The sequence below is a fragment of the Empidonax traillii genome, unplaced genomic scaffold (genome assembly GCF_003031625.1).
Source record: "Empidonax traillii isolate 1590-97213 ecotype Southwest subspecies unplaced genomic scaffold, ASM303162v1 scaffold247:size2371522, whole genome shotgun sequence".
Lineage (NCBI taxonomy): Eukaryota > Metazoa > Chordata > Aves > Passeriformes > Tyrannidae > Empidonax > Empidonax traillii.
The window spans coordinates 1,952,188-1,975,942 of NW_020955440.1; the positions used below are offsets into that span (position 1 = coordinate 1,952,188).

Here is a 23,755-nt window from a genome sequence, read left to right on the forward strand (position 1 = left end):
AAAAAAGTTGGCATTTAAAGGAAGATGCTCAACAGATACTACTGATAAAAAACAGCTCTGCTGACATCATTTGTGCTATGGCAATTAATATCAGCTGATGAGCTGCTCTTTCTATTCACTATTTACATTGTGATAATGTATACATTTTATATACACTGTGAAAACATTTTAACTCAACCACATTGAGTCCCAGTAATAGAATATGTGTTGATAAAATGCATATGCAATGTAGAAAAAAAAAATCAAATACTCATGCACTCTATCTGCACTGGAGATTATAGTTTATGGTACAGATTACTGCATTATTTGATTCCAGCTCTAAGACTGATTCCCTTCATAACAAGCATATTTACCTCTTTTTCTCTAGGTCACTTTGGTATCTATAAACTGAAGGGTAATACTTTTTTATCCTTCACCTCAAAAAGTTGTTCTGAAGGGATTTGGATCAATAGTGCTATATGTGTCAGGTCAACAATGTTTAACCCTGTTTGCCATGTTTAAAAGATTTTACTGAATCTTTCCTAATTTTAGTGGTTAGTGATAAATAGAGTTTTAAACTGGGCTCCCCACTCTGAACGAGTTCATTTCACATCTGCCTGTCTGAACTCCCTCTGCGGATCAACTTAGTGATATTATTATTTTTTCGCTTCCTTACTTACCAAAGAGGAAGCTAAAATATAACAAATGTATCCATACCACTGTTAAAGACTATAACTACATCACTTGTGGTTGGTTTGAGATTAGCCAAGGCAATCCTATAACCTGTAGGTTACACTGTTGAGAAAACTTTACTAAACCATGCTTCAGAATGAAAAGGTCCAAACAAGTGAAGGTCATAAAAATAAAAACACACTTTGCACATGTGTTAGGACTTAGCACATTTCAAGAGGGAAGTAAAGCCAAGACTCAGGTCTCATGAAAAATATCAAAGTTGGGTCTAGAGCTTTGTAAGATACGTATTATGCACATTTTGAGTATAAAAACATCGATTTTCTCTTGGAAGAATGCAGGATGAGCCTTATATTTTATATCACATTTACTTAGCTCCATTATGGGGGGGGGGGTCTAATGCAATTCTTAGTGGATTCAGGAAGAGGTTTTTCATTAAAAAGGTTACAAGTTAAAGAAAGAATTTTATAGAAATTTGAATTAGTACACAGACAACTTCAAACCAGATAGGCAAAGGAGTTGTGGCTGCATTTGATGTCCATCACTTATTTCTCAGAAAAACTGTAAGAAGAGCAATTCCCAATAGTCTGATGATTTGCATAGATAAGTAATTTTCACAGGTTCAAAACCTGCAATAAATAGTTTCCCCTAGCCTGCTGCTCTTTTTTCTGTGTTTTGAGAGCAGGGGAGATATCTTAGTACTGTTTTTTCCCCTTCATCATGCAGATCTTCACCTAAATCTCCCTTTGCCCCCATTATCATAAAAAGCCTGCTTATGAGCAGATGCAAAGAACAATGTGGCTTTTGCCACAAAGACTATGTATTTTACCGGCAGGTTACCAGGCAAATGATTGAGTGGATCAACTGAAATTAGAGTCTGGTAAAGGAAATCAGTGCAGTGGTTAACCTTAAAACTGCATTCATGGGTGTACTCTTTAACAAATGCAGCAATGAAATGATAAACATGACCCAAATCCTAGCCCTTAATGGGGGAGGGGGAAATGGAGAGGAAAAAAAAAAAGTGCTCCTTGTTTATCTAAGCCCTGGTCACAGAAGGAAAAGGTTTCAGCCAGGATTCTGCATTTCCAAGCAGAGAGGGGCTGCAATCCATCTGCCTCCCGAGTTTCAGCTGAGTTTTGGATGACGGCAGCAATTTAAATGTCACTTCTTAATAGGATAACGCATTCGCGGGAATCGGCTTCGCTGCCTTCCTCCCACGACGTCTTCATCTGTCCAGGCAAAAATCACGGGCTTCTCTTGCCTGATCCTTTCGGTATCAGCTCCATGTTACCGGAACACGCATACAGCTGTTTTCCCTATCACAGCTGCATCTCCGGCAACAGTTTCGGGGCTTGAGGACTGCAGAGGGCAGTGAAGGGGGATGTTCAGCTTCACAACAAAAATGAGGATAGTACAAATGTATTTGGGAGGGCTACAAATCATAACAAGGAAGGGAGTAAACTTAATTCACTGTGGGTAGCTCCAGGGCTCAGCTGCTGTCCTGAGAATGCACACAGTGATCCAGACAAAGTGTAGCTCTCTCCTGTCTGCTCTTTAAAACTGGGTTTATAAGTAAAACCAGGGGGCGTGGACCAACGCAAGGAGTTAGCAAAACATGGCAAAGCTATCTAAAGGGGAGTCTGGCAGTGGCATGGGTCCAAGCTTCATGTTGCCTCACCAAGTTCAGGGCCAGAAACAGCCTAGCCTTGACCTCTTCAGATAGCCTGAAATCTCCCAAGCAGCTACCCAAAGCCTATTTTTAGCCTTCCCTGCCTGATGTGTGTGTGTGTCTGTGTGTTTGCACAATGGAGAAAAGTCCAAGACCGGGACCAGACTGCTCTGAAAAGGGAAATCTGATTTTATCGCCTGCTGAGGATGCCGGTGACATGATTTCCTTTGGTTGGAAGGAGGGTCTTCGAGTTGCTTAAACAAACCGCAAAGCCACCGCACCGCAGCTTTCCTCACGGCTAGTTTGGGCACTCTCCTCCCTTCGTTGCAGCCCAAAGGCACACACTTTACCCATACCCCACAAAGCAGGGTGACAGTAGGGTACGCCCAGCCCCAGCCCACTTTGCCGACGCGATGGAAACGATTTCCAGCCTGGCTACAGAAGAAAGGGGGGAAAGTGTCTTTCTGGAAGCTGCCTCCCAGCGCTGCTTGGACACGTTGCTTTTGCAATGCTAAGAGAAGGCGTTTAATGGTATCAGCATTCAACTCGCCGTCCCCCCCCCCCCCCCCCCCCCCCCCCCCCCCCCCCCCCCCGGCAAAGTTGGAGGCAAGGCTCTCGGTGCTAATCCCAGGCTTTCCACCCGGGCAGTGAAACTCAGAAAGGGCAATGAACTCCCCGTATCCCAGAGGGACGAGCCCGCCAGCAAATGGCCGGACACGGCGGGAGCGAAAGGGCTGCCACCCCTCCGCTCACTGCGGGGAGGGGACGAGCGCCGAGGGCCCGGCGCTGGCGTGGAGCGGGGTCGGAAGAAGGGAAGGGGGGCTGGAGGGCACAGATAAGGATGACAGCCCGACCCCCCAGCTGAACAATACAGGCAGGAAAAAGGGTAGGAAATGCCTGTGTAACAGCAAGGCACGCATGTACCTACCAGCTCCTCCCAGGCGGGGCTGCGAGTGCTATAGGAAGGGTACCCATGCTCCTCCATCACCCCGCAGCAGGTCCCCAACCTCCGCGGGGAGATCGCCGACGGGCAGCGGAGCCGTGTCCGCCGGGCTGCGCCTCCTTCGCGCCGCTGCCTCTGCTCCGGCTGGCAGCGCTTCCCCGGCTCCGCTCGTCCTCCCCCCACCCTGCCCCCGCTCCTCCCTTTTCTCCCCCTGCCCCGTCCAGGCCCCCTCCTCCCTCCCCGCCCGGCTCCTCTCCCTCCCACGGCCACCGGGCTCAGCCGCGGCTCCCGGGGGAGCCGGCCTGCAGCTGCCGCGCCGCTCCCATCCCCGCCGCCGAGTCCGGCGGTGCGCGGAGCGGAGCCCGCCCCGCCGCGCCGCCCCGGGGGCTCCCCGGCCGCCCCTCCCGCCCCGGAAAGCCCAGCGGATTACGGGCAAATCGCCTTGGGCGTAAGCCGGTTTACGGCCGCTTCGGCTGTCGGCGTCGCGGCGGGGCCGGGGAGCGAGGATGCGCCCCGCGGCGCGGGGGGAAGCTCCTTGGTGCTCCGGGAGCCGCTTGTGCCCCGCCGGGGATACACCGCCTCCCCTGTGCTCGGCCCCGGCCCCGTTGGCTTGGTGCGGGGGCAGAAAGCGGAGTCTGCGGCCCCGACGGGCCCGGCTGGGCGTCCTGGGGCGCCCTGGAGGGAGCGCACAGCTCTGCCCCCCGCTTCACTCTGCTCCCCTCATCGCCCTGCCCCGAGCGAGCCTTCGCTGGGGGCCGGCAGGCGTCAGGGTTAAAGCCCTGTTGCTGGGGCAGCCCTCTGCCCGCCCCCGTGAAGGCTCTGAAGGTTCGGTAAGGCACATTTAATACTCTTTGGATGTTAAATTGAGGGTTAAATCGCACCTCGTTCCCCCACAGAGGGGCCAGGTAGTCCCATGGGTACGTTAAGACAACCTCTTAGGAGCTGGGACGCGGCACAGCCACTGTGGAACAGACAACGCGGATGTGTAGGCCATGTCTGACACAGAGTGATTCTAATTTCCATGGCCACCACGCCTATCTTATGGAGTAGCAGGATTTGTTTGCCCTCCATCACACCTGTTATTATTACCCAGTGTGTGTATTTCAGCCTTCTCAGTGTACTCACTACCAGCATCCCCTTGAACACCAGGCATTACAACTCTTCAAGTTGTATCTCCTTTTAACACTTTCATTCACTGGTTTCTTCCTGTTGTTGTGGAATAGCAGGATATGTGAAAAAGTAGGACTGGAGGAGAGAGTGAAAAAAATGAAGCTCAGTCGCCATCCAAAATAAGTGTTCTTTACCCCAGTTTCAGCCTGCCCTTTTGAATGTGCTTAGCTTGATTACAAAAAGTTATCTCTGAATCATCTACCTGATAAATGCAAACATGGAAAAGGAGTTGGATTTCACAAGAAATAGTAAAGGAATTTGCATTTATAATAGTTTATTTATGTATATATTAATTTTCTTTGTGTTTTAAAGCCTTTTTTACCAAAAAATGGCACACTGCCATCTGAGCTTTAGCTTTTGCAAAGTATGTCATCAATTTATAGAACTGTTGGTGCGAAAAGGTGAAGTCCTATCTATGGGTTTAACTAAGGCTATAGAAAACACCCATGAAGTTAAGATGGTGTACCCCTAAGCCAGGCTCAAAGAATTGCCACAGCAGTACAGCTCATTTGAGGAACTGAAATTGCTGCATTTCTTCCAGCTGTAGAAAAAGGAACTATTTTTGTTGGCAATAAGTTTATCATCAGTCTGTTGATGAACTGCCTTGATGGTAAGAGCATAACCTCAGAAGGAAGCAAACAAGATGACTTAGAGAAGTTTGATTTTTGGAAGGCAGCTTTCTAAAGCTAATGGTGAGCAACAGTTGCCCAAAGATGTCTGGTCTCCTTCCTTTTGTTCCCTGAGTATGAGATACTGCTGAGGAATGTCATACTATAAAGGGCTTTACAATAAGAATGAGTGTAAGAGTAAGATTAGTCAGCTCCCCTCCTTTCCTCATGATGCACTGGAGGATCTCACATGATAGTTGTTTATACCTCTCAACATCTGACCTCTTTAGCTTTGGTCATGCTGACACTTTGTGGTGTAAGTCACCTGCGGTGAAATACATGTCCTGCTAGTCTCTCGCATTTCCTTGCTTGCTGAACCACAAACCCTGAGTCTCTTAAAACTCTTTCTCTTGAAGTTACTTCTTCAGTTCACAAACTATATGTACTCTTTTGCCCTGAAATTCAGATTTTTGCTGTGCCTTCATCCTCTTTTTCTCTTTCATGTGCCCTGAATCTTATACCTGTGACCAGATGCACAATTGTGTTCACTTCATTTCATCCCCTGGAGTTCAAAGCTTGGTTTCCATAAGTGGAAAGCTAGTATAGGCCCCAGAAGATTACAACAACCTATTTAAGTTGAAGGTACATTTCAAGGTCTTGTTGGATAAGGAGGACAGGTATCAGTCACTGCACAGATTCTGCTGGGTCTAAATGAAACCCATGCAATGCAATTCAGCTCAGCCCTGACCTTTTGGGCTCCTAATGCCAAATCTGGTTTTTCACTTCTTTCTGTGAAGGAGACAGATTTCTGCCTTTGCTAAGGAGCCCGGCTCTGTGTGATTTCCCTGTGTGTGTGCTCTGCTCACTGGAGTGAGTGGCACAGTTCCTGATGAGACTGGAATCTCTCTGCTGCTTGGCTGCACTGGCTGAAAATTACAGGCCCAGTATTTTACTGAAAAAATTAATTCTGTCAAAGCCAACATAGATTTGAAGACAGATATCAGAATCACAGGATTATTGGGGGTTTTTGTTCAGGGGCATGCTGCCACATTTATAGAGGGCCAAGGGAACTGAAGTCAGGCCCAAGGTAAAGATGTGACAACCCACACTTTAGGGGAAGAAAGCACCTAAGATTTGTTAGTGAGGGGTAGAAGAGCTGCCTGCTAAAACAAGGAGTGACCATCTGTCCCCTTGAAAAGATGTGAAGTTGGGCTGGGAGCAGAGCTCACTGGAGTCAAATCTCCACAGCTGGGTCAGGAACAGACAGTTGTTCTCCAGTCCGGTCTACCAAACTGCATCAAAACATCTCCAACACAGCCTGGGGGTTGATTTCATTTCATTCTGATTTTTTTGATTTTATTCCAAGCCATGTTTTTTGTTTGGATTATTTGGGAGGTTTTTTATCTTTTTCAAGTTTTTCCACTTAGTCTAGACATTAAGGGTTGGATTTCTTGGTAGTCTGCTCTATCTACTGTGTTCAAAGGTGCCTCATCTCCCTTCTTCTCTTGTATTGCCTGCCCTTAATGGCTCAGTGAAAAATGGATCAACAAAGCAAATGTTTCATTATTGATATTTTCTTTTGCATGAAGCACATTGAAAATAGTTCGACACACTGAAACATACAGATTTTGTTTCCAATGCTGTGCTTAGACATTCATAAGAAATTCCTCACCTTTTTAAGCGTTTTCATTCTCTGAGGGTGAAAAAAAGGAGCTTTCAAATTTTTTTTCATAATTCAAGTGAGAAAGGCACTAAAAGAATGAGTGCTTTTTTTCCTGTATTTTTCCACCAGCATTACCTTTAGCATACATCACATAAAGAGTATACACTAATTTTCATCAATTCATGCTAACATGTAACTTCCTTCTTTATTTGGCACACAGTATCAAACCTGTTTTGAGTAAATTCTTCAAGGAAATGTTGTTCTTCATTCTCTTGACTGTAAGCATGCCAGACAGACAGGTAGCAACAGCCTGCAGTGCACCATTAAAAGGATAAATGCATTAAAACACACATACTTCTCTGGTAACTGAAGTAACAGAATGAGTAATTTAAAAAATAAAGGTCTATTTTTTCAGTAACATCCTGATTGCTGTCTTGAAATCCAATTCTTGCTGTTTTTGAGAGCATCCAAACTATTGTAGAAATTCTACATTTCTCCAAGCTTACAGTGCCTGGTGCTTGAGACTTACACATTGGCATCTGAGAAATGTTTTTAGCCTACAGTTTTCTTTCATAGACTTTCTCCACCGTGTGCATTTTCTCTTCATTATTTTTATTCCTCTCATTACTCTAATTACTGCTTCTGCATGTACCTACCTGTAAGTGACAGGATGCTTTTGAACAATTCCCTGGAGTTTTGGGGTTAACAAGTGGGAAATTATTTATGCAGCTGGAAGAAATTTGTCTGTTTTCTAAATGAAGTGCTTTAGGAAGAAAGAAATCACTGAGAAAAAAAGCCTTGGAAAAAAGTGGTTTACTGGGGCTGCAGCACAGCCGTGGAGGGACAATCCACCATTCATTTCATTTCCTTCCCACCATTTTAATTTCCCCTTCTAAATTCTCCACCCCCTGCCAGTGTCATCACCTCCTGTTTGTTCTGCTGTCATGGATAACCACCTCAACACCTCCTTCTAAGTGGCAGCATCAGGTACTAATGGTGATGAATGGTGTTTTCCCTTGTGGACACCTGGGGGAATGTCTTTGTTATTCCACCCATTTGACCACTCCTGCTTTCTGCTAAAGTGCAACAGGTACCCTGAAAGTCAGGAAAAAAAAATTATCTGAAAGCATAGATGGCTGCGGATGGCGATTTCTCAATTTTCTGCTATCCTTCACTGATGACCTCTGCCAGTGCTCCTGGCTGAGGCCATGAGTACATTCACTTAAGGATATTCCTGAACCAGATTTAAGGTATTCTAGCATGGTATCATAAAAATACCTCCAATCTCATAGCCCTTTCAAACCCTGATGACCAGGACTTTATATCCTTCCTAGAGGATGTAGTTAGTGAATGATCTAAATTTTCTGTCTGCAATTTTCATGTCATTCCCCATGAATATGTAGAACCCATTCCATGCCTCTTCAGTAATTACTTTTGGTGGGTTTAGATGCTGTTGTCACACATTTCCACTCTCAACCAACCCAATTTCATACTCATCTCTGACCTCTCAGCTCTCACTTCCAGAGATGTTTCTTGTAGCTTGCTTGACCTGCAGTGCCCATTGGGCACTGTGCTCCAGCTGAGGCCTCACCTTAAAAAAAAATCAGCCTTCGTCTGCCAGGTGTGAGGAAAATATTCCTTGGTTGATCATCCTGGCCATTAGTTAGGGTATTCTAACATCTTTCCACCTTGCATGTAAAGCAGGGCTTCCTCCCAACAATGTGTCAGTGGCTCTGTGAGCATCAGGGAATATTTCAGCTGAGACATGGTTTCCTAGGAAAATACCACAGCAGCATCAAAAGCTTCTGTAAATCTACCTCATCCACAGGCCTGATTTGTTTGACATTATTTGTTCTTGTAAAGCCTGTATTCGTTACACCTCCCCCCCCCCTTCCTATTATTTTCTAAGTACTTAGAAACATTTTATTGTTATTTTGTGAGGAATTGAAGTTTATGTGATGGATCAGTAATTCCCAAATTACTCCATTTTTTCCTTTTTTAAAGTTTCACTTCGTAATGCAAGAATTGAAATGATTAAACGCAGGATGTGCCTTCACCTCATTTTTACATATGAGCCATACACCTCTGAAGGAGCTTTGCATTTGTGGTTACCGACTTTGGGAAGCCCAGGGCAAACTTATGTATACACTACTTTGAACTCATTTGGACCTTGCAGATGCAACTTTTTGACAAACATTTATTATAAAAGAGAAAGAGAAATTACTAGTAAAGCATAAAGGTTATTAATGTGATACTTTTAATCATATAAAAATGAATAAATATACTACTTGTGAAATTCCCAGAACAGAAATAGATGTTTTATTTAGACAATCTCTAAACAACTAAAGGAAAATTGGAGTGGCAGAAAAGAGCTTTGCCTCCCTCCTAACACTTAAAAAGGAGAAAATAGACGACAAAATTATTTGTATGGAAAATGGAAAGAATTTAGCCCACCCAACAACTTGGCACTTAGATGGAGCCATTCCTTTTATCGTGTTCTACTAAGCACAATATTTGGGAGCTTTCCAATAACAGCAAATCAATATGTAAAATTCCTACTTTGGTAATTTTGCTTCTTTAAGTCTATCTTATATGTGTTCAAATAAAAATAAACCAGTTCTTTTTTCCCCCACCCCTCTGCTTAATCGAGGAAAGAGAAAGAATTATTCCAGTGGAGTTTTTATCGCTAGTGTAAATTAAAGGAAGAGACAACAAGGTGTGTGGAAATGGTGGGTGAGTATAAATGCAATCACGTGGCCATCCTGAAGAAGTAAGACAATGGACTCGTGACAATGGTCTCAGTCTTTGAAGATGAGCTAGAGGATTCTGAGACAAATAATATCATAGCAGGAAAAAAAAAAAGTTCTCGTAAGAGTTGGTGGATGTAGTGCTGACAACCACAGGATATTTCTGTGGCCAAGCCAGTGAGGTATATGCTTACTTTTAAGCATGCAGTTTGTCCCATTTATTTCAGTTCCAGCACATGCAGAAAGCACATAATATCAGTGGGAAACCTTGCAAATTGACAGATTTCAGAAGAGAAATATTTGCTGTATAGAGAAGGCATGAAAGGAAGATGCCTCTGAGAAACAGAACAGAGAATGATTTTCCTGTTTACTTTTCTGAGATGATACATGTTTCTGACAGTAACAAATAAGTTTGTAACTCCACAAATACCAATATTAAGTAAAACGGATGCTTTTAGCAATTGAGTCAAGTATAATGAGATTAAAGTAATTCTTACTATAAATCCTGTGATTTAAATTCAATTATCTCAGGGACAAATTGCTCCACGAAGTTTTTCATAGAGTCTATTAAATTAATGTGGAGTTGAAATTCTGGAATTGCTCTAATAGTGGTCCCACATTACTTTCAAGGGATCTCACCAGATGGTTTGCACAGCTATTTTTACTTTTTAATAAAGAGAGGATGGCACATGACTTACTAGAAAAGGAAATAAATTTTTGCTACTTTAACTTATTTAAGTTATATTTCTAATTTAAGGAGAGAGTCTTAATCCACAAAACAGCCATAGGGAGCGGGAGAGCTCCAAGTTAACAATGGCTAGACATAACCAAGCCTAGTTTAGATAAATGAAAAAGTAAATAAAAGGGTGTGTGTTTTAGATTAATAAAGCTGAAATATACAGGAGTGAAGATTTGTGTTAGTATGTTCTGAAGCTGACCGTCATCATCTCACTTACCACAGAAATTCCATGTGAATAATGTTTATCTTTGATTTTAGGGAAATATATTTTATCGTCTTACTAAAGATTTGCACAGTTAAAATGTTAATATTATTAGTACTACTACAAGGTGTAATGAACAAGTATGCATTGCTACTAGGGCTTACAGCTTTAAGCATTTTCATAATAGAATTTGCCAATCTGCATTACTGCTGCCAAATAAAGGCATATCCAGGCACGTATTCTTCTTCCTTCTCTTTGATATTTTAGGACCAACCACATTCCCCAGAATTTGGTTGGTCCTAAAATCTTCCTTCACAGGGTAGTGAAGTAAGACCTGTGAGATTTTTCCTGCAATAACAGAAATCTCTCATTGCTGGATGAAAGAACTGTGCCTGCTGGTGGGTTATGCCAGCCCTGTCCACAGAGGGTGTGGGGCGGTGGAAAAGGCGTGTTTGTCCTCCTTGTCTGCTGGGAGTGCGGTATAGCTGGGATTCTGTGCAGCATGGGAGACAGGTCTATTTGCTCTCGTCACTGTGAACAGATCCACTAGGCTATGAAATACCTGAGGAGATAATTCTTCCCTCGCTAGCAACAGCAGAACAAGGCAATGGTGACTTGCAAATACATTTTTGACCAGATGGATAACAAAAGGGTAAAAATTAGGGACGAAGTTTGGAGATGCTTTTTGCTTTATGTTTTTCTGTACTCCTACAGTGTAGGAACAGGAATATGATTTACAACCAACTTTTTTTCCTGAGTGAGGTTTGGGAAACTTAAGAGGGGGTTTCATGTTTGTGACCTGTGGGTGAAGCTATGCCAGGAGAAAATGTTTGTGGTTTGAATGGAAAAGTACCAACCTCATGAACCTAAAAAAGACTGAGCAATTCCTGGTCAGCCAGATATGTTAGGTAACAGTTTCTAAGATGAAAGCATCTGAATCCCATGGAAACAAGCAGAGAAGGAGTCAGAGAGAGGCAGCCTTTAAGTGATAATATTTGCAGATGTCATGAAGACCCAGGGAATGATAAATCATGAAAAGGGCAAATCATTGAAATAAATTATTTTGATTGGCTGGTGAGATGAACTTAAGCAAGTATACTTCTAAACAGGCAAATATAAAGCTCTGCACTGAAATACAAATTCTGCAAGAAATACTTATCTTTATGAGGGATTCCTTAGGGCATGCCTCAGGTTTGAAAAGGTTGTAGGGCTCACAGTCATTAATCAGCTGTGAAAGTTCTACAGCCAGAATCAAATGGTAAATTGGATTTATAAGTAGAATTTATGGCACTTGTGAGGAATATTGCCTCTGTGCTTGGCACTGAGGTACACAAAGCTGTGGTATGGTATCTGGTTCTGTGGTTCACAGTCCAAGACAGATGATTACTGTTTAGGAAGGGTGCAGGGAGAAGCCTGCAAAACACCTTAAAGACCACAAAACATTCTTTATAGTTAACAAACATTCTTTACAGTTAACATTGATGCGTTAAAGACTCAAAAAGTTTGTTCTGATTAACAGGAGAAGTTGAGAGTGATTTAAGTCAAAGCTTGGAGGTAACAAAACAGGAAAGAGGTCAAGGGCTTTCTTCATTCTATGTATGAGCTATCAGAAACTCTACTACTTTGAGTTTAAAATTAGACCTAGAAAAAAAGACAGGTTTTAAAGCAAGAATAAACAAATTATTGGAATAACATACCAAGGTTTGTGGTTCAAAATTTTTAATCAGAAGACTGGTTGTTGTTTATAAAGAAATTCTCATTCAAACTCAGATGCATCTTATACCTTACTCTGTAGAGAACTAAATAATCAACCACTACTATCCTATGCATGTAAAATCTTCTGTAGCCTGTATGATATATAATCTCTTCTGACCAGATAATCATCAGGGAATCTTTTGAGTTTATAATCAGGAAAATATGATATATCTTCTGTAGGTTAGAAAAAAACCCCTATTTTATTAGGGCAAATAAGGGCATACAAATATCCTCATCCTTTCACAAAAGCAATATTTTTTGTCACTGGAGGAGGTCTGGGTCACAATAAAAAACAGAGTACTAAGAATTCTACAGCTGATGTGCATTTTATGCTTCTTCCATCTTATGCTCCCGATGATATCCTAGATGGCAATGATTGAAGCTGTCTTTTTATTAGATATGACAGATTCCACTGATGAGGCTGTTTGTAAAGATCAGTGAAGATCAGATGCTAAGATGAAATGTGTTCAACAGAGTTCCTGCTTTGATACACTAATGATAAAGTGGTTGTGTGATTATTACATACCAGCTCTCTACAGTTGTACGTCCTTTAGCAGTACAAATTTGATTAAAAATCAGGCAAAAGCATATGATTCCATTTCAGTTGGTTTAGCCAGCACACACAGCACACTGTTTACATTCACTTTGTAATTTTATGTTGATTTTATGCTGCCTTCAGGAAGACAGCATGAAGTTAGAGCTGCCTAAGCAGAGAATACTTGCTCTACATTGAATCTACATTACATCTGCTAGGACAAAATTCTCTCTTCAATATATTGTTAAGAAACTGGTGAAATGACTCTGCACCCATATATTGCATTCTTATAATTACAGTGGCTTTGAGATTTGACACTAAGTTCCCAAAAAAACAGATTCACTTTGTTGTCAAACCACAGCTTGAGAACCAAGCTGCACTGAGAGTAAAAACAGAAACACCAAAGAGTAATCTCATTGTGCCTGCTCTCCAACCACAAATGCCAAGCCTTGGGATACCTTTGAAATTGCCAGTGATTCCTGTGGGAAAAAAACAAAACAAACCAAAACAAACCAACAAACAAAACAAACAGGCAAAGGGAAGTCTTCAACCAAAACAGGAACACTTTCAGGAAAATACCTGGAGGTAAGGATGGTTTACTTTGAACTTGCTCTTTCAAGATCCTGTTATCAGATGAACCTCAGGATTAAAGGGTGGGCTCAGTTCCGCGCACACTGTGTCTCACCTAAAAAATCCAATGCGCAGGCTGGAAGGTGGAAAGACCTTCCCCGGTTCTTCGTTTGCGAAGAGACTGGCCATTAGTTAGTTATGTCTCTTTAGAGTAGAGCATTATTTGGAAGAGGTTAAATTCCCTAATGTTTGACCTACATTGAGTTCTGGGGTTTGGGAGGGTGCTGTGTGAGCTGGGCACAGCAATTAATTTTAAGGATGCTACTCTCTTAGTACATGGATGATCTGAAAGAATGAGTAACTTCTTTGTCAGCTGGCTGAACAATTTTAGAAACCATTAAGGTGGGTTGTTTGGAGGTTGAGCCACAGTGATTATATTATTTTTCAAAGCCAAAAGAAGACATGGTGACAAAGATCCACTTTTAAATTATCTTGTGAGGGAGTGTTCCATAAACACCAGCAATACAGGCATTAGTATGGTCAGTATAGGAATGAATTTTGGTGGATTGATTTTTAAGGAAGAATGCCTTGGACAGTCTGGAATTACAATAGCAGAATTCCCAATGTAGGAAACATGAGAAACAAGGACTTTGAGAAGACTGGAGAGATAGCAAGCACAGTCTTTGTGGTGTACTTCTGCAATGAGACCACTTATCTTCATGGAAGTAGGTGAACATGGCCCTGTGAAAGTCAGATCAGGTTCTATCTCATTGCTCTACATTTTGAAAATTAATTTAAAACTGTGTTTCAGGGCATAGAGTAGTCCTAAACAGAGGAGTGTCACACTCTGATCTGCTGACTTTCACACATCTTTTATTACTGCCAATTTGCAAATGCTGAAGACTTTATGAAGAGTCATTAATCTCCCTGTAGCTAGAACAGTATTGTGCCAAATCCTCAAAACACAAAATTTATAACCCTAAGGGTAGTCTTTGAAGACCCCTGAAAACATCACTTAATAAAAACACATAGTAAGTCTGATGGTCTTTTCCTTCTTTTACTAGGAGATCCAAGAGCTCCCATTCTCGTCGTTTCATAATGCAGTCTCTCCTACAGTCATACAGTACACAGGATACATCTTGCCTATTTTTTTTGGCTTGTTTTCATCCCACATTGAGAAAATACATAGCTAAAAATACTTCAGGATGCTTTCCAGGGAATACCACCCATGTGTCCCTCAAGAGAGTCTTCTTTAATGTTCCTTAACCCACATGGTATTAAATGTTTCCAGTGACAGACTGTGCCTCCATAAATAAGCCGCATAAGTTCCTAATACGAGCTGTGCATTGCGTACGGTGGAATATTTGCCTTTAAAGAATGTTAAGGCTACAAAAAGAAGCAGTCATAGAGGTAGGCAATGCCAAAATTAAGGCAGTCTGTGCAAACTCAATATGGTCCTGTTGTTCAAATGCCTAGTCTGAGCCAGTCTCTCATTACAGCCTATTTTTTCCTCCTGATTCATTCCAATTACAGGTGCGTGCTATTCACTGGATGGGAAGCCACTTGATATTTCTTTATATTCTTCATTTTTAGTAACTTTTCTTAGCGGCTTGACACATTACCTTTTACTTGCCATCCAAAAATAGAGAAGTCAGTCAGCATGAACATGGCTTAGTTGACAAACTAAGTTGACTCTGATTCTCTCTGTATACCTTCCCTCTCTGGTGTGGCAAAGCTGTGCTCAGATTAAGGAATTTCCCTGCTGTGTTTTCAAACACCTCCCTTCAAACAACAAGGCCCTGGTATCCCTAACAGTGGAAACCACTATGCAAACCAAGCCTAGAGATGCTACCAGCTCTTTTTATGCCTCACATAGTATCCCCTTCACAACTGCCATGGGAAGGAAAACTTGATCTGTACATTAGCAATATTTGTTCATGAGCCATACTCCTTTGAACTACCAGGTAGAACTGTTTTCCTGGGGGCAGTACAAAATCCTTCTTCCTAATGCACCAAACCTCTTTAGTGAGTGCCCCTCCCTATCATCATCCTTCTTGGCTTCAGAGAGCTGAATCCTACAGCATGGGTCCCAGGGATAAGCAGACTTTCATGCAAATGCCAGGTCTGTGTTTTTTCTGTGAGCCAGCAACTAGCACTAGCAGGCTGCAGAAACACATCCCACTACACAAACCCTTTCAACAGGGAAGAAAACACATTCTGTTTGAGAAATCAATGGAAAAACAGATGTCTAAATGGGTGCAAAGTGGTGCTGCTGCTATTAACAATGCAATGATTAATGATTCCAAGTATTTGGGATACAGTTAACCCCTTTCATCAACTCATCTAGGCATATAAATAGAACTTGTAGGATTCGGCTTCTTCCTCAGCCACATGAATAGCCTATTTTGCATTGGGTTGCCACAGATTCGGGGACAAACATGCAGAACTTTGCACTGACATGCAGAACTTTGCAGAACTTCCCTTGGCATTATAAAACCCCAAACCTGCTAGGCTAAAGGGAAGAAATATAGCATCATAGCTTTGAGCAGCCTCAGATGCTGTGCTCTTGTTGTTAAAATATTTCAGTTTGGCCTCTAAAAGGGTGAGAAGGGTTTCTCACATCTTCTGTGGAGGTCTGAAGAAGACAAGCCCTACCAGGCTTTACCAGGCTTCTCTAAGTCCAGTGTCATTAAGAGAGGGGAGGCTTTTCGGAGTAGGGAAGGAGAACTGCCAGCTTTGCCCTGAGCTGGTGATTTCTGCTTAACGATCCTGGATGTGTCTTCAAACAGGGCTGTGCGGAAGCTGTAAAATGATTTCCCTCCTCCCCCAGCTTATTTTCATAAGCTGGTTGTTTACTATGAGATCAAACATGTTGCTTATTTGCATCTTACTATCTCAGATTTGATTCCTTTGAAGTAGGCTGGTTTAGAAAAGGTTATCCATGTGTCTGTAGCCTTCACTTTCTCGGAGAGCCTGCCTAATGCTGATATCAGTTTTACATATTGAATTGTTGAAGCTGAGGAAGGTGCAGCTGCCAAAAAAATGGGAACATTTTTAAATTAAGACACCCCACAGACCCAGTAAAATTCTTGCTTAGCAAATGAAATGAGGACAAACAGCAGAAGAGAGGTACTTCACTACTGATTTTATCAGGTAACTTTCCCTCAAGGGTGCATCAGGCTTCTTTTCTATTTTCTAATTGACTCTCCTGCTGAGTGTAGAAGGGAGGAGAAGCCCAAGACACCAGTCATCAGTTCAGAGCTGGTTCATGCCGTAGGTGTCCTTGGGAAGATCAGTCCCGTCACCCCAACTGGTTTTGCCATAAAAAGGAAGACTTAGTAACTATTCACCTTCTGTATTCAGGCAGAATGGTTATCTCCTTTCATACTTCCTCCTGCTTCCATGTAGCTAGTGGGTTTGAGTTCTCCAGGGCAAAGTCTGTGCCTAAGCGGGGACAGTTATTACACAGGACTGGGACTACCATATAAAAGTGGCCAAGGCATGCAGTTATTCAGCTATATTTATCCTGATGGGAAAGGAAGTGGAAGTAATGAGGAGAAGTATGTTGGTGGAACTGAGCAGTAGGAAGGAGATGACATTTCAAAGGAGGGAAAATGCAAATGGGAATCTACTGAAGGCTAGTTAAATAGAAGGAAAGACAGGACTGAACAGAGAAGGAGCGTATGTGTCTAGCAGACACAGTGCTGTGGTGGTGGGCTCTATGTGCCTCTGCATAGCCTTCCCATCAGCAGAGAAATGAAAAGAGTATATAGGCTTCTTTTTCACATACAGCTAAGTCACTCAACCATACCAATTCCTTTCCAACTGAAGTAAGAAAGTGAATACGAGAAGGCAGAAATAAATGAAAAAGTAAGAAAGACACACTCTTTCATACTCTTACCATCATCAGACTAAATACATCATTTCTGCAGCTCCATAGAAGGCAATGAAGCTGAAATTAGTTCTTCATGCATGGATTATGGTATTGGGTAGTGATTTTTAGGCATCCATAAAATGCAGTATAAGTACTTTATGCTCAATCCTCAGGGTAAGGTGTTTTGTTTGTTTACTTCTATTAGATCATGGTTATTCTGCAAGCTCAAGGAAATATCTAATTGAAAATTTTCATACAAATGAGGGAATTAATTTCAAAAAAGGGTGTAATAAGATTTGCAGAGTGATAAAATGGAAGTTCAAAAGTACTTCCATTTGAAGAAAGCTGGAAAAATAGTTTAGAAAAATACAGTAGAGGTGTGTAAGTCCAGACATTACAGGAAAAACAAGTCAAGTTATTATAATCATTTGTATTTGTTCAAGAGAGAAGAAAATTACAGAGACATGAAAGGCAGAAGAAGCATCATGCCAGACAACTTTCTGATAGATAATGGTCAATCCAATTGTGCTATTTTGTATTCTTTCTTTGCTTATGCCTAAAATCCATCTGTTAGTTTTTTCCGTATGTCACATCCACATGGACTCAATGCTTAGATTTTCTTCCTGAAGGAATAAAAATGGTGGTGGAGAATTGAAAGTCAATAATCTTTAATATGGAACAGACTCCAAATTCAGGTTTTCATACAAAGCAATAAAAACAAAAAAAAATTTGCAAAAATTGTATTAGCAGGATAGAAACATAAACATTGAACACAATGCTAATGGATTTAAATTAAACACAAGTACATAAGGCGGCTAAACCTTTCACTCACAATCTGTTGTGTTACTGTAGACATACAGACTAGTAAATTCTATGGTGTCTGGTTCTTAAGGAATAAATGTCACTTTGTGTCCTCTGACTGCATCTGAAGTCAATAAATCCATCTGCTGCCTTTCACGCATATAGAATGCATTTTCATCCCCTCCGAGCCATGTTCGTTGGGCAGCTTGCTATAAATAAATGACCTGCATGGCACACTCAGATCCTTGAATTTAAGCCATTAATTTAAGTATGTATATTGCAGTCTCTCCCAGGTACAGGAGAAAAGGAGAGCACAAATAGCAATAGTCCTGAGGTGCATCCCTTGCCATTACAGGTTGTCAAAAGTGATCTTAAAATATGTGACAAATAATAAATAAAGACAGATGCTAATTTCAACAAGAGCAGTCTATTTTAATTTCTGTTGGTAAAACCCTCTCACAGGGTTCCTAGTAGAGCCTCTGTAGACTGATGGCAGCGTGGAGAATAACGTACATCTCCTTCCATTAAATGAATATAACACCTTTATTCAATGGGAATATGTTAACTTGTCAAAACTCATCATCTTCATGCTACACAATAAAACACTTCTTAATGCAACACATTACTATGTCACCCAGCTCACCTAGAAGAAAAATTCCACATAAACTATTTTATACCATTTGTTGGTTTGCCTAAGAAAGTTTTCCCTTTAGAAGATAACCCCTGTGAGCTGTTAAATAGCATCTTGTTTGAAAAAATTCTAAATAAACCTCTTGCACTGAACCAGTCTTAACATATTATATTAGTTTTTATTCTTCCCTGTCTGCATTTTTTTTAATTCAAAGCATATTTTCTCCCTTTTTTTTTTTTTCAGAGATATTTGAATTTTGTTCCAATTTTGGAGAAATGCAAGCCAACCAGCTGTCAATAAAGAGTATCTCATCTTATTAAAGACCAAAACCAAACAGAATTAGCAGTCTTTAATATTGCTCCACAACTAGTATGGCTGCTTTTCAGTATTTCATGCGGGCATGATTTCTTTTTTAGAATAACACCATTGCTAAGGTACCCACACAGTTTCCCTCTTGACTTGCTGAATCCCTAACTTATGTTTTATATCAGGTTGTTGGCAAAGAAGTAGAATGAAGAGAGAATATTTTTAAGAGAAAAAGTGCTTTTCTCAGTCAGAAGTACAAGAGCAATCTGGGTACATTTGTGCTGCATGACTGAAGTTTTGTCTCTTTGTTCACATTTTTTGCTAGATCTGACATATCCTCCACAAGAAACTGTGGGTCTCGAGGGAGAAAAGAAGGGAAGAGACTGCAAGCTATTATTCACTGGGAGGTTACAAAAATATCTCTCATGTGTCAAGCAGTACGATGTAGGTGGTGCAGTTTAGCATTATCTTGCGTCGCTACTCGTCTATCACCACACTTTTAAACACTGTCCCTGTCACTGGTGTGGTGTCTACACACGAAGTGATTCCACTTTTTACTTTCCTGCAAAACAAACCCAGATTTCCAAATGCTAGAAGCAGTCCAGAATAGGACTGACTAATCTCTACTAAAATATGTATACTTATATAAAAATATACATGTAAAATGTTATTTCCAAGTTTTTATCTCATAGGACTTACAGAAAGAGAAGTTTCTATTTTCAAAATCTAAACAATGAGTTTGCAAATCTTTGCAACAAGGATTTAAAGCAAACCCATGCAGTAATATGGAACTGAATTTGAAGGTTTAAATTAGATTATTAGCAGAATTGACTATGTTACAGTCTACTTCAGAAAGTAGTAGGCAAAAAGCTTTCATGGAACTTCATCTTTCTATGACTGATGTAGCAATATGGGCTCTGGTTACTTGGGCAACTGATCAACAACTTCATCTTGGCTGTAAATGCAATGTGGGGAAGAGATTAAGAAAAGGAAACAGGAAGGAGGGAGATAATTTGAACAGAAAAATAATAATGCCTAGTATCAAGTAGTTTAGTTGTTCATAAGTACAAGAAAAAGGACTCGATTCCTACATGACAATATAAAGTGGCATTTAAAGAAGAGGTGCCAAGAGAATTGCAAATCCCTTACCTATAGAGTCTTACCAAAAGTGCCAGATTCTAGTTATAGAAAGAATGAAGGGAGTATTTTGTACAAGTACAAAACAGAAAATACAGATGTTATCCTCTTCTGGCAGTAAGGGAAGCCTTCAACTTGAGAAGGTCTAGGTTGGTTATTTGGTGCACTTACTGTTGTGAAAACACATAGTATTTATTCTGAAACTAACTTGAGAGCACTGGAGTAAAACCTGAGGGGTTTTCTGACCATATAATAGTGACTCTCTGATTCAAAGAGATTAGATACACAGTCATTATATTTTTATTTGAATATTATCAAAGTTATAAAGATTAGGAATACAATTCTATTCCCATTTCTTATTCTATTTTGCCTCCAGTTCACAAAGTTTGGATTGCATTTTCTGTTTAAACTCTTTTACAGCAGTAAAGTCCATGGGAAACTGTTTTTTTACCTTGCACCATAGAGAGACTTTCACCATGAGGGCACAGAAATGAAGAACCAAGTCTGTATGAATCCAAGTCTCCAACACTCACACACACTTCCAGGGAGACTAGAATGGGAAACAAAACAATGACTAGTAGTGTGGGATGCAGTCTTTAAATTTAAAGGTCTTAGAGCAAGTGTGGATATATGTGCATATTCTATAAGGCACCTCATCTGGTACCTCTTGGCAAGGTAACTGAGAATTTAGAACAATCAAAAATTAAGATAATAATCAGTAATTTAAAAACCCACTGATTGAAAGATACCTTATTATCATTAAAGGGTTGCTTTATTAGGTCCTAAAGGGATTTGCTGTTATCCTGCAGTATCATCGGTAATTCCAAAGCAAGCAAGCATACTGTATTATAACTGTTTCTGGATGATATAAGGGTTGCAGAAATGGCAAGTAATAATGGCAAGTAATGCAGAATACAGGTGACCAAGCCATCTCAATCATTTGGTAAGCTAACTATGAAAGTTTTAGGGCAGCCACATGCAAAACAATACTTTGAAAAGAGAAGGAAAGCGTCTGAGGTCATGGAAGCTAGAGACTGAACATATGCTCTCAGCCTGATCCTATTAGAAAGGGTGGACACAATCTTTTCTGTATAATAGGAAACTATTATCTCTGACATCGGTGCAACTGTCACTATAATATTGCAGCCAGCCTTGACACTGGCCTAAACATTGTGAACGTCCACTAGAGAGTCACAAAAAAAGGATCAAAAGGTTACAAAACAATCTGAATGAACTGTTCCACAATCAAAGTTAGCCTTAATTTCTGGCCATTGTAATGTTTTGCACCTTCCTCTGTGGGAAGAAAGACTCCTCTCTAAGTAAATCACTGTTCCAAGTAACAGGAATTAGAAATTGTGATTAAGATAAACTTTTTGTTAGGCAACCTAAGAAGACTGAGCCCACTGTGGTTTTTTTGTGTTTTTTTTTTTTTTTTTTTTTTTTTTTTTTTTTTTTTTTTTTTTTTTTTTTTTTTTTTTTTTTTTTTTTTTTTTTTTTTTTTTTTGTGTTTGTTGTTTTTTGTGGTGTTTTTTTTTTTTTCTGGAGGTAGAAGGGTCAAGGGGTTCTTTTCTCTTATTTGTGTTTTAGCTACAGTTAATGTAAAAGGATCTCCTCATGTCCTTGGTGAGGAGGAAAACTGTGACAAAAGGCAGGTCCTGTTGCTGAAAATACTGCTTATGTATTTCTTTACACTTTTATTAATCCAATTATTTTAGTGGGTGTGCTACCAAACACCTGACCTCAGATTAGGATTATCCTGTGAAGGTTTATGCACAAATTTGACTTGGTGCACTTCAAGTTCAGATAAAAGATGTTCCTGCTCATGATACTACAAAGTAATTGTTCTTTGATCTCAAATTTCATGTTTGTCTCTCTGTAGAAAGTGCAGGATTGCATATTGTAGAATGCAATTGCAAATACTGGTATTAACTTTAAAAAGCTTGCAATATCTCAAAGTGAGCTTTGTCCCTTCTGTGAAGATTATGTCAGAAGTTTTCTTGGGGTTTTGCCTTTTTTTTTGGTGTTTTGTTTTGTTTGTTTGTTTAGGTTTTTTTCAAACTAAGCATTGAGGGCAAAAGGAACCCAAAGCATGGAGTTGACTTCTGTGGTTCGTCTGCTCTGAAACTGAGGAAACCTCATTGCACAGACACAAAGTATTGTCAGTTGAGAGCTTATCTGTGGGATCCTCTCTCCTTTTTAACTCTGCTTAATTCTGCGACTGAAATAAGGACAACAGGGTCTATTTTTTGTTTTAAATGTAATTTATTATGTAATTGCTGCTCAGTAAATGAGTTTACATGGGATACAATAATACAGAATTTCAACTGTACTTTAAAGTCTGTCTTGCAAATCAGTGTCATGTTGCTACTTGTTTAAGATCAGTGCTGTCAAATATTAACAAAATACAGGAAATATGTCCTTCTCTTTCAGGAAATGCTTATGTCATTGAGTCATTAAAACTGTTTCAGCTTAAGAGAATCAGATTTAAATACTACTTACAGACATGCCTACCATCTTATAGCAACAATAAATATTAGTGTTATATTAAGTGTTTGCTTAAATTCAGAAGCTAACAGATGAACTAATTCAGTGTCAGTTTTTCTCTTCCCATATACAATGTGATATAACAGCTTGATGAAACATTTCCTATTTAAACATTTCTGAAAATATTTTCAGGACACGTACATTCTGTACAATATATCAATTTTGGGTCTTGTGCAATAATGCACAAAACATATAAGTATGCTTTTTGTATATTACAGGTATAGCTAAAGAGAGGAAAACAAAACCAAAAAATGCTTCTTTTTTAATGAGGATAAACAACACCATTTAATTTTCACCAAATGAATTTGTGGTTTTTGGTTTTGAATCCTAAACCACTTTATTTTAAATTGAAATTTATTTAAACTGAAAATATATCTGGTATCACCAAACATATGAAACTTTTGATTGTAACCCTATACTTCAACGTTTTCCCTCTTTTCCTGTCTTGTAACAGAAGACAGGTTAGAAGATACAGGCTGGATTCTTCATTACGACTCAGCTTTGCTGGAGGGAAGAGGTTAACGGGAATGCCACACTTTTAGTTCCATCATTAGGTCCACAAGACATTTATTCTAACTGCTCTTCTACTTTGTCCTTCTTGCCACAGTCTAAAGGATGATTCTAGTCCCACTTTGCACTGACAGCACTCAGCCCAATTATGCAGAGGAAACTATATGAAGAAGAAATAAAAAGTAATGCTGGATCTATGGCAGCCAGGGAGCTTTATTTATGCTCCAGGCACATTTTGGTGATCAGTGCAATTACACTTATTGCCCCAGCAGGTCTTTTTTTTCCAGACTAAAATAGAATAGTTCATGTTCTTCTCTTGCTTTGTTCATGTTCTTCTCTTGCTTTGTGGAACATCAACAGTAATTTTCCAAACATTATTTCCCTCTTGCATCTGTCTGTCGTTTTGCCTCTCTCTCTTCCAGCTTATTTCACATATTCTAACACGATCCAGGAAAACAACAGATGGCTACTTCATCCAAGTGGGTGTTATCCACTAGGACTGCAAAACAGGAGCTTGTTTTCCCTTAACTTCTGCCTTTTAGGTTAAAAGTTTCAGAACCTACTGCAGTTCTCTAATACAAGTCTCAAAAGCGAGTTAGGATTGGATTGGCTTAGGGCAGAGTAAGATCTGCTGTTGACTTCAGTAAGGTGAGATTGAGACCTGCCCTCAATCAAAATTTTG

General features: G+C 40.4%; 1 protein-coding gene across 2 annotated transcripts in view; it reads right to left on the reverse strand.

The window, feature by feature from the left end:
• DGKH (diacylglycerol kinase eta) overlaps positions 1-3,384 on the reverse strand; it is a 157,976-nt gene extending 154,592 nt beyond the window's left edge. For both annotated transcript variants that reach the window (XM_027888916.1, XM_027888915.1), the window contains exon 1: positions 3,267-3,384. In XM_027888916.1, the coding sequence (XP_027744717.1) occupies positions 3,267-3,323 (57 nt within the window). In that variant the 5' untranslated portion in view covers positions 3,324-3,384. The remainder of the gene's footprint in view (positions 1-3,266) is intronic.
• Between the last annotated feature and the right edge of the window lie 20,371 nt (positions 3,385-23,755).